This window comes from Puma concolor, chromosome B1 (assembly GCF_028749965.1).
Source record: "Puma concolor isolate L17-30 chromosome B1, mPumCon1.1.hap2, whole genome shotgun sequence".
In the NCBI taxonomy this organism is placed as follows: domain Eukaryota; kingdom Metazoa; phylum Chordata; class Mammalia; order Carnivora; family Felidae; genus Puma; species Puma concolor.
In genome coordinates this window covers 200,529,456-200,541,353 of record NC_141670.1, presented here as the reverse complement: position 1 = coordinate 200,541,353, position 11,898 = coordinate 200,529,456, and the positions used below count along the sequence as shown (strand labels likewise).

Here is an 11,898-nt window from a genome sequence, read left to right as displayed (position 1 = left end):
CTGAAACACAGAAAAGTTAATGAAAATGTAAATATCTTTTGTGTCTGTGGGTTAAAGCACAGAATTAGATGCTTCATTTTAGTTAGAGAAGAAGTTAATTCAATTTATATATATATATATATATATATATATATATATAATATCTATATATAATATAGAGATATATAAAATATATTAATATAAATAATATATAAAATATATTATATATATATTTTTTGAATTGTGAAGGTGTGTCATAAAGTGTTTTTTTGTTTGTTTGTTTGTTGGTTTTTTTAAAGAATGGGGAAAGCCAGCTCTGGAAGGATGAGAGATAAAAATGATAAACTAACAAGGGAGAGCAGGGTGCTTGGGGAGACCAAAAGTGAGCGGGAGGAGAGCAAATGTCATCCTAATATTAGGTCTTAAAAAATTTGTTTACACATCGGGCTCTGTGCTGACAGCTCAGAGCCTGGAGCCTGCTTCGGATTCAGTGTCTCCCTCTCTCTGTGCCCCTCCCCTGCTCATGCTCTGTCTCTGTCTCTCTCTCCTCTCAAATAAATAAACATTAAATCAAATAAAAAAAATTTGTTTACACCTCTTGTGTTTGGCCTATATACCAGCTGTAGGCAACGGTGGACTGCCAGAAAGGTAAGTAAATCTGTTTGGGTGCATGCATAGGAGTGAGAGAAGACAAGACACAAGAGAGAAGACAAGAGAAGACAAGAGAAGACAAGCAGAGCAGCAGACGGAAGAAACGAGAAGCCGTAAGCTCATGGGCTCATTGTTTGTCTCTACTAGTTTTTAAAGTTTATCAGGTTGGGGAACCTGGGTGGCTTAGTCAGTTAAGTGTCTGCCGACTCTTGATTTCCACTCATGATCTCATGGTTTGTGAGCTCGAGCCCCGCGTCGGGTTCAGTGCTGACAGTGCAGAGCCTGCTTGGGATTCTCTTTCCCTCTCTCTGCCCCTCCCCCCTCTAAATAAATAAGCAAACTTCAGGGAATGGTCTGGTGATGGAAATTGCTCCCTTCTATGAGCTTTCATGGAGATGTTGACAAACGTGATTTCTAGACTTAGGTGCAGGGCTCATGTCTGGCAGCAGATGAAGTTCCTCAGGTTATTAATGGCAGGTGCCTCTCTGGCCAGGGCTGGGGTTCTACCAGTTGCTAAATATTTCCAGCCTCACCCCTGCTCAGGTACATGCATAGATGGGCACAGATTAGCAGGGTCTCCCTGGCCGGCAGGGACTCTGTGTCCCCAGAATGGGGATTCATTCAGAGAAGAGGAAGAGACAGCGTGACCACGGAGGCAGAGATCAGAGCCATGTGGCCCACAAGCCAAGGAGCCAAGGATCGCCCAGAGCCACCGGAAGCTGACAGGGGCAAGGAAGGATCCCTCCCTCAGTGTCCAGAAGCCCCGCCGATACTTTGATTTCAGGTGTCTGGCCACCAGAATCGCAGGAGAGTACATTTTTTAAAGATGTTTATTTACTTTTGAGAGACAGAGCGTCAGCAGGGGAGGGGGCAGAGAGAGAGGGAGACACAGAATCCGAAACAGGCTCCAGGCTCCGAGCTGGCAGCACAGAGCCTGATGCGGGGCTCGAACCCACGAGCGGTGAGATCATGACCGGAGCCGAAGTCAGACGCTCAACCCCCCGAGCCACCCAGGTGCTCCACATTTCTGTTGTTTTAAGCCACCAAGTTTGCAGTACTTGGTTACAGGCCCCAGAGAGTGAAGGCGATGGGTCTTTCCGAAATCTGAATTCAGACATGAGTTTCTAGCCACGTGGCTAACAGGACGATGTACATACCTAATCTGCAGTAAAATGGACCTTCCCAGGCTTATTCTTGGCAGATGCGTGTGGGTTTGCTCGCCTTCTGTGCTCGCTTTCTGGGGCCTCGTCCAGGCGTCCCCTGCAGCCCCCCACGCCCCGGGGAGAGCTGCACCTCACCTCTGCCCGGGCGCACAGGCCTGATGCAGGGGCTTTGGGGAATCGTTTACGATGCAAACCCATACTGACGAAACACCTGCCCTTTATGAGTTCGGCACTCTGTTTACATCATCTCATCTTACGTGTAATAACTCCCTGGAGACAGGCGTTGCTGCATTGGATGTGTGGTTCAGTTCTAAGGTTTGCAAGACAGCCCCACAGCCACGCAAAACCAAAATTGCCCCTGAAGTCCCTGTATCTCGTTACCTTTCTCCTCCAGAGTCGGACTAAGACCCTCATTCTTCATTCGAGCCCCAGGTGAAGTAGCTAGTGACTAGCCTGCACTCAGCACAGCCTTACTGTGCCCAATTCTTTCTTCCTTTTGTAAAGCTGGGAGAGTCTCCCCCAGCCAGGTGGGGGTGCCCACGCATGGAGGGGTGCAGGAGGGAGCTGAGGGCAAGCTAGACCGTCCCAGCCTTGTGCCAGTGCCCGTTCGCTGGGAGGACGGGCAGGAAGAACCAGCGTAAAGTCTCACTTCTCACCCAGTGCCTGGCACACAGGAAGCTTCCAGAAAAGTGTTAACTATTCTTCCACCCACGTTCTGGGCTGTTTTCAAGGAGGCTGGGGACTGTTTGCGTTTGGTCACGATGTTATCTGAGACCATATGAATAGTTATGCAGGATGAGAAATGAACCCCAGCCTTGCCGTGTACCTGCTGTGACGGGGGCGGGGGGGGGGGGGTGGTGGTTACTTAACATTTCTGTCTTCGTGTCACCGTCTGTTAAATGGAAATATTGGCGGCACCTAAGTCCCAGGGTCGCCATGAGGATGAAATCGATCCACTTCGTAATTGTTAACGGCATTGGCTGCTTTCTGTGCACAGCAAACATATGTAAGTGTTACATAAATACAGGAAAAAGGAGGCTTTTGCTTGGGGGAAATGCATGGGAGGAGAAAATTCCAGAATAACCCAAAAAGGGTTTTCTTAAAATAGGCATTTGGATCCTTGAGGGGTCCTTGGTGACCGTAATTGGAACAGCTCACCTGGAAGCTGGCGGTCTAATCTGGGCTGTCACAGATGGTAACTGCTTCCCTGCTGGGACAGTGAACTGGCTGACAATCTGATTAAACGCTATTCGGATGCCATCCCTGGGTCGCGCTGTTTCCTCTTTTATGGGCAGACCAAAGTGTGGCATGCTGGGGAAGAAGCGGTGACCTCTTTAGGTCTGGTAAAAGGGGCTCACGAACGCGTCCTTCCCAGAGGTTTTTGGAGGTCCAGGTGAGAGAGCAAAGGACACAGCATCTGGTAGGGGCCCCACGCGTCAGGGCGCGTGATTTCCCTACGCGTCAGGGCGGTGTCCCGAGCATTTAAAAGTCGTAGACAGCTTTTTAAAATAATGTGAGCAGTTCTATGAACTGGAAGAAGACAGAGGGCAGAGGGAAACTGAGCCGGGATATTCACTAACCACAGGCATCTAGTTAAGGGGGGCTGTACCCCAGTTATTACAGTGACTCGGGATTAATAGTGAAAAATATAATAACTAACCCTTACCGTGGGCTTGCTAAACCCCTGGCCGGCTCGGAGGGTGTTAACGTTCAGTTAAGTCACTAATCCTTAATCCCGAAGGGAAGATCGGCTACTTCTCTCTAGCTTTGCCATAATACTCTCTTATTATGGCTGCATTTAGAAGATTTATGTATTTATCTATCCACTCTCTCCTTTCCGTCAAAACTTTCCCAGGTTCCAGCAAAGGCCCGTGTTGACCGCAACTCTCCAGCACATGTGATTCCTAAAAAAGGGCTCTGGGTCAGACGCTGGGTTTAAGCTGGAGTCTTTTATTTATTTTTTTAATGTTTACTTATTTTTGAGAGAGAGAGAGACAGCGTGCGAGTGAAGGAGGGGCAGAGAGAGAGGGAGCCAGGACCCCAAGCGGGCTCTGCACTGACAATAGACAGCCCCACGTGGGGCTCGAACCCACAAACCATGAGATCGTGACCTGAGCCGAAGTCGGACACTTCACTGACTGAGCCACCCCGGCGCCCATAAGCCGGAGTCCTCACGCAGCTGCCGACAGGATTCCCACATACCTGCCTGCCTGATGCGTTTTGGCAGCCCCAGCAATGTTCCTCGTTTTGATTTCTAGCGAAGAATAATGGGCAGTTGTGTGAAAGTTTTGTTTTCACGCTGTATTTGTTTTCTCGGTCCTCCGTGACAAAGTACCACAGATAGAGAGGCGTGGGGGCGCCTGAACAACAGAGATGTACAGTCTCACAGATCTGGACGCCGAGAGGCCAAGATCGAGGTGTGGGCACATCGGTTCCTTCTCTCTGCTTGGTGTGTAGACGGCCATCTCCTCGCTGTGACTTCACAGCCGTGCGTGTCTGTGTCCTTATCTCCTCTTGTGGAGACACCAGTCATATTGGATCTGGGCCCGCCCATATGACCTCATTTTACCATAATCTCCTCTTTAAAGACCTTAGCTCTAAATACCCAATTACAGGGGTGCCTGGGTGGCTCCAGTCTGTTGTGTCTGACGCTTGGTTTCGGCTCAGGGCGTGATCTCACAGTCTGTGAGTTCGAGCCCCATATCACTGCTTGGGATTCTGTCTCTCCCTCTCTCTCTGTCCCTCCCCTGCTTTCTCTCTCTCTCTCTCTCAAAAGAAATAAACTAAAAAAAAATACCCCAATACAGTTATATTCTGAGGTACTACCTGTTAGGTCTTCAACATATGAATTTGGAAGAGCTGGGGGACAAAATTCAGCCTGTAATACGTACCAACAGATACAACTGAGGTCTGGAGATGCTAAATGAGAATCACCGAATTAGAGAAGTCCAGACAAGAAAAGAACATTACATTTGAAGAAACCAAATCTCAGAGAAGTTACGTCACTGGCCTGAGCTCACATTCTTAGTCAATGGCAACTCAGAACTTGAACCTTACCCTTTCCTGCCATCCCCTTCCCTGCCCGCCTTCCTTCCAAGAAGAGCTGCCCTCTCACTTACTCTTCGTTTGTCTCTAGCCATTTACGGAATTGTCTGAGCCTCAGTTTCCCTACCTCGAAGGTCGGAGCAACTGTTATGTCAAGGAGATGTTATGGGTTAATGCGAGGTGATTCAGATAGACCAGGACTACCATAAACACATTCAGCCCAAATCAATCTCCTTTCTTCTCTGTATTTATACAGTTGTCATGAATGCCCTCATTGACTGTCTCACCCAGCCGCCTACCAGCAGACCCGTACTGATGTGGGGCATGCTCAACGTGGCCCTGAATACTGTGATGGAACTCACATTCAATTTGGAGACACAAACCTAAGGGTTCCTAATGCAGGCGGATGTTGTCAGGATGTCTGCGCTGGGAATTTGGCCCTGGGACGGGGAAGGAATGTGGCCTTAACACTGACACGGGCTTCAGAGGAGGCCTCCCGGGAGGCAGAACTGAGATGTGTCCTGCAAAGTGAGTTTTCTTTAATGGGCCAGAGCCTTGCGAGGGTGCAGGAATGGTCAGGATTGGCTGGGGCCCCGAGGGCTGAAGCGTAAGGTGGGCGGGGATGCTTGTAGAAGGGGCTGGAAGGGAATTACAATCTCCACCTCCAGGGCGGCGCTCTTTTCTCCTATCCCAGCAGGCGTGGGGATGCGACCGACTGATGGCTTGGCCGGCATCCCCCAACCTACCCCCTTGCTGTCGTTGGTCTGGAAAAGGGAAGCTGTCAGGTTGTACCCACCTCGTCTCCCCTGAGTCCTGTCCCCAGGGCAAACTGCTGATTCTTCTCCAGGAAACGGATTTTCACGTTGTAGACTCTGTTCCCATAAAACACCACCAAAACGTAGGGTTCTGCCCTGGATTTCGTGGAACAGTCTCGGACCAAGAAAGTGCCATCCTGAAGCAGAAGGAAGAATGGCCTCTTGTCAGGCAGGCCAGAACCCCACCCCAACAGTGGTGGCAAGAGTGACACTTGTGTGTATGAAGTTCCCAAATGGCTTTCTTTCTGGCAAACCAGTTCTTTGGTTCAGTTTAATTCAATGAGTATTTATCGAATGTCAATATGTTCAAGGGGTCTTGTTTTCTGAAAACTATACCCGTCAGATTATGACATCCCCTTCTTCCAAATCTCCCACCGTCCCCGACTGTCCTCTATGCCATGCCTACAACCTTAGTATGATGTTCAATGGATAGATGCACCGACCTGTCTTAGGGATTTTGTTTCCTGAATCTCGGCTTCAGCCAAGCCTCTGTTTCTCAAGGGCACTGTCTTGCTTTTGGGCGCTCAGCATTTTCCCAGGCCGCCCCATCTGCAGGGAGTAGCCCTCCACCTCCCCTCCCAGAGGGGCTTCCTTCTCCTGCCCATGTTCGCATCTTTCCTCTTCTGCCTGATGCTCAGGTGTTATTGTAGAGACAGTGGGAGCCACTGCAGGCTTTAGCAGGAGAGGCTTTTAGTGGGGCCTCTGGTCGGGAGATGTCAATATAGGGCAAGGGTCCCCAAAAGAGAGGTGGGGCGTCAGTCATTGATAGCACAAGTAGATATGTGAGGGAGGGGATAACATAGCCTCAGGTGAAGGGAAGGCAGGTGCAGGGGAAGAAAGAGGGGATGCAAAAAAGGATTAAGAAGATATCTGGGAGATAGGAGGAAACCCAGAAGCTTCTGTATGACAGAAGCCAAGGGAGGAGACGGAGAATTTCCAAAAAAAGGTCCATTAGCGTGAAACGGCTTGAGGGCTGCGAAGAGGCAGACTGCAGGGACCAGGTATATCCTGGGGAAATGCTCAGGATGAACGTCTGTCTGGACATAAATGGGTGGGAAATGGAGCGATTCTCCCGAACAGAAACACACCGACAAGACTTGGTTTTGTGGTTACATGCTGAAAAGTCTCTAGCTGTAATTGCACAGATTCTTACGTAGATGAGTACAAATGATCTATTAGGCTACATCTAATTAGATGGGTGCAGCACTATTTTTTATAGAGATAGATCTATATAATAATTTATGCCTATGACTGTTACATACAGTTATCTCTATGCAGACTATGTTTTATATCTATAGATCTATAACTATATTACAGATAACTAATATAGTATTATAGATCTTGATAACAATGCTTGTAATATTATGTAATAATACTATTAGTATATTAAATTTATAAATAATACTAAAAAAACTAGTGACGTGATAATGCTGGTAGCTAAGGTTTGTCGAGACTCGCTCTCACGATGCTAAGCATGTTACACACATTATTTCATGCGGTGTTTACATAAAGCGTGAGAAGTTATTTTCTTCCTATTTTACAGGTAAGGGAAATAGAGTCTAATTGCTTAAGTGAATCCACGAATGCATCAAGGCTAATTAGTAGAGTACCTAAAAGCTAAGCCCAAATCTTTGCTCTTTAAATGAATCAGCCTCTGAGTACGTGAAGTGGGATTGAGGAATTTTCTGGAACTTGTTCGGCCTCAAACATTCAGCCGTAATTGAAGCCTTAAGATTCGAGCACAGAACACTGCCCAAGATCAGAAAGGGACAGGAGGCCAAGACACGTCACTGATTTTTGGATTTATCATCTTAACTTCTTTTTTTTTTTTTTTTAATTTTTTTTTTTCAACGTTTATTTATTTTTGGGACAGAGAGAGACAGAGCATGAACGGGGGAGGGGCAGAGAGAGAGGGAGACACAGAATCGGAAACAGGCTCCAGACTCCGAGCCATCAGCCCAGAGCCTGACGCGGGGCTCGAACTCACGGACCACGAGATCGTGACCTGGCTGAAGTCGGACGCTTAACCGACTGCGCCACCCAGGCGCCCCTATCATCTTAACTTCTGCAATGAGTTTGTCACAGTGAATCTGGGCAATCTTGCAACTTAAATGAAGTTATCTGTCATTAATTGGAAACACGTTTTGACAAAACGGAGACCAACAGAACAGGAAAATATGCAGTTATCCAACTGAGATTCTCTTTTCTCAGTGCTTTTGTGGGAGGAGGCAGAAGGGAAGCAAAAGGAGCTTTGCCGGAGTGCCCAGATATTCCTGGAAGGACATTATGTGATGTATATGTTGCTCTTCTAGAACCATCCACGCAGCGGCTCCTGGAAGCAGGTCTTTAAGAGTAATTTTTCTGGTGGGAGACAGGCTCAGAGAGCACTGTGGCTCATTGGGTACTGATAGCCAAGAAGAAGAGGCAAGGTCGGAGTTGGCAGCCTGTTCCCCACATGTACCCAGCAGCTGTCAGCTATGGTGGGATTCCCCAGGGACAGGGAAGGGCGGACCCTGTAGCCAAGGCATCACCTATGGCTCCCCATTTGAATGTAAAGAACTATAAATGGCTCCTAGAGGCAGTTGTGATTTTGTGAAGAGAGCGCTGATCTTGAATACAGATTCTGCCGCTTTTTCCTTTACAACCAACACCTTGGTTTAGCCTCAGTTTCCTCACCTAGACAATCAGATAGTTCCAATTATTTCTAATAGGTTCAGGAGACTATGTTAGCCACCATTTAATTTCCTACTGCTGCTGTAACAAATGACCATGACCTTTGCGGACTAAAACAATGGATTCTCTTCCAGTTCTGGAGGTTGAATTCTGACATGGGTTTTTCCAGGCTAAAATCTAGGGGTCACAGGGCTGAGTTCCTTCTAGAGGTTCTCAGGAAGAATCCATTTCCTTGCCTTTTCCGGCTTCCAGAGGCTGCCAGGGGTCCTTGACTCATGGCCTCCACATCTGACTTTGACATTCCTACCTCGTCTTATAGGATTCTTGTGATTACATTTAATCCACTCAGATAATACAAGACAGTGTCCCCATCTCAAGATTCCTAATTTAATCACTTCTGTGAATTCCTTTTTCTATGTAAGGTGATGTATTCACAGGTTCTGGGGATTAGGATGTGGGCCTCTTGTCAGGGGGCATTATTGTATTTACCCGAGAAACTTATATATAATTTATCTTGTTTAATTTTACAGTATCAATCCTGAGAGCTACATTTTATTAAAATTTATTGGGGACCTATCATTAACTGACCCATTTACTAATGAATGAATGTGTTCATTTTTGTATTTCCTCATTCAACACCAAGCATTGTACTGGTTAGCAGAGGGGAGGTTTCAATGTGGCATCACTCTTGAGACCCTATCACTTTTGAGATAGTCTCACAATCGAGTAGGGCTCTCTGCCCATAGTAGAATAGTTGCTTAATAACTATTTGCTATTTGTGATGATGGTTGTGGTGGTCATTTGATCTGCTCATAAGTGTTTCAGTGCCCCTCTCCTTTTGGTCAAAAGGGGTTGTCCTTCCCTATCCTCTTGGAAGGTAGACCTGGCTGTATGAATTGCTTTGGCCAAGGAAGCATGAGCAGAGATAAATGTTCCTTTTGAGAGGCTGTGGTAAGAGCCAGCATGTGACTGGTGGGAGCACACACCGAGTTGTGGTCTTCACCAGCCTGGGTCAACCCACCAACCTTTCTAGCCCAGGGACGTGAGCAAGAATTATTTTGCTGTGCTAAGCGACTGAGATCTTGGGTGGTTAGTACAGCATCACCTATTGTATCCTATCACAGCATTCATGATCCTTGCACCTTTCCTGAAGACAGGAGACATAAAGATTCACCTGTACCTTGGGCAGACCTTTGGTAACGAGATGAATTTGGAAGAAAGCAGAAGGAAGGCACCTTCCATGGTGACCTCCATTTACACCCCAGCTTCCACATTTGATCTCCCAAATCAAGGGCTGCTTTTACTGTTCTCACTTAACAATAATAATAATAATAATAAAAACTGGACCGAAAGACATTTTGGAATGAGAGGCAGTCACGACTAATCAGTGACACAGCCGAGTCCCCTTTTTAATGACAACCTCCTGAGCACCGAGAGATACAGGCCGGTGCATCAGAGCAGTATCAGAAGACCGTACAAGGGCAGCAGACACAGTGAGGTGGGCTTTCCAGCAAGCGTTACCTTGTTTTCCCTCCTTAATGCCTCTTCCGCTGCCTGGCGACTGTGCTCTCCAACGTACCAGTTGTTTTGCGGGACATCCTGCGGTGCAGGTGAAATGACGAATAGTTTAGGGTCAAAAGGAAGTATTACTTTTAAGCAATCAATTACCTAAAGTGTACTTTCATTCCACCCATGCCAAATCGCAGTTTGATTTATAGTAAACATGCACTACAAAAATTCCATCCCTGGATCTGGAGACGGACACAGGAAAGGTAACTACGGCTTAGGAATTACGAAACTGGCAACACAGAGTCCGTCTGCCATCAAAAGGAGCCAGAAATTTCACCCCAGGTGTTGAGGAAGGCCCTTCGGCACCACGCTCAACATGGATAAGAAATCTCTGTCTACCACTGTGTTGTGAGTCTGCCCCTGCGGAAGCTGATTAAGGTTGGATGCGTATCGTTGGTGAAGCCAGTGAGGGCCTCGTCCTTGTAGAAACAGCAGGGGAGGGGTGTCTGGCTGGCTGAGTCAGTTAAGCATCCGACTCTCGATCTCCGCTCAGGTCATGGTCTTATGGTTTGTAGGATGGAGCCCTGCGTTGGGTCCCATGCTGGCCGCCCGGAGCCTCCTTGGAATCCTCTCCCCCTCTCTCTCCGCCCCTGCCCCACTCATTCTCTCCCTCCCTCTCTCTATCTCTCTCTCTCTCAACAACAAACAAAAAAAAGCTTAAAAAAGCAGGGGAAGGAAAGGAACAGTGCAGACTGAGAGCATCTTTATAGCACTCGCTTCAAGTCACAAGTGGTAGACCTGAGTCTGTCCGGCTTTCTCCCTGTACCATGATACATTATTATGCCAGTTGAGTTATTCTGATTATAAAACGCACCACAACAGAAGGAAGGGAGGTCAGAGAGCTGTGCCATAGATCTGCAATTCCTGTACTGCGATCCAAGGATAATAACATCAAACAATCCCCTGCATGAGTCTAGCATCTCCAAGGCCATTCTTCATTCATTATCCCAATCCGTCCCTGCCACAATCCTGTGTCGTAGGCGTGTCTGGAAGGAGCAGGCTCAGGAAGTCGGCACCTGTCACGTGGTCAGCAAGGGCCAGGTCTTTGTTGTCTCAGCGCCTCTGGTCCTCCCAGCATATACAACAATGGGTACACCAAGCGTGCGTGGTGGGAGAGGCGTGAGCTAACTCTAGCCCAACTGTGCAACCTCACTGGTTATCACCCTCCAGTATGAGGACATGGTCAGGCCAGCCAGATGTGTTTGCTGCTCCCTGGACATACACAGCTTCAGGGCTTGGCACGAGCCAGCCCTGCTGCCCGGAAACCCTCCCCCTCCCCCTCCTTCCCCTTTCCTCTCACCCAGCCCTGCCATTCTCTTCCATCAAGTTGGGGATCAAAGTCACCTCTTATTTGAGACCCCCTTTGGAATAAGTTCCCTTACGGAGTGCCTACCCCCAGTGGGGAGTGGGTACTGGGAAGGCCCAGAGGCAGGACCAGCTCTGCTCCCCTCCTGCCAAGCCATGTGACAGGCTCCATCCAGAAAGAAAGGAGCCTGAGAGCCCCGTCTGCCTCAGAAGTGTGAGCTCCCAGCGTACAGAGTGGTCTGCTGCTTCTGGAAGGCTTGTCAGCCAGTTCAGGGGCTTAGCAGGGCTCAGTGCATTTCATCTGTTCTGATTTTATTTACTTTTTCGAACTGGAAGTGCTTAGAGATTTTATGGTCTTATTTGTCCAGGTGTGGTCCTGAGTGCTGGCCGGTGAGTTTAGGTGGGACTCAAACACAGCCTTAAATAAGTCAGAAATGCCTGGGGGAGAAGCAGCCCCTTCAGTTGTCTTTTTAGAGCTTTGGATAATTCAAGAGGGATGCTTCATTCTTGTTCTAGTATGTCCTTAATATCTCTCTGGCATTTCTAACCTCCCCAGTAACGGAAGAACCATCCTCATGCTGACAGCTACTAGCGAGTGAAGAGATCTTGCTATAATTTAATGGCTTTGTTCTGTTTGAGTTAAAAGGACTTTAAAAATGTGGCAAAATATACATAGCATCAGATTCACTATTTAAACC

The 11,898-nt window shown here is 47.8% G+C and overlaps 1 protein-coding gene across 1 annotated transcript in view; it reads right to left on the bottom strand.

The window, feature by feature from the left end:
- CLNK (cytokine dependent hematopoietic cell linker) overlaps positions 1–11,898 on the bottom strand; it is a 166,140-nt gene that overhangs the window by 3,497 nt on the left and 150,745 nt on the right. The window contains exons 17-18 of the mRNA XM_086705446.1: positions 9,848–9,925; positions 5,635–5,790 (exon numbers count right to left, since the gene is read on the bottom strand). Of these exons, the coding sequence (XP_086561572.1) occupies positions 5,635–5,790; positions 9,848–9,925 (234 nt within the window). The remainder of the gene's footprint in view (positions 1–5,634; positions 5,791–9,847; positions 9,926–11,898) is intronic.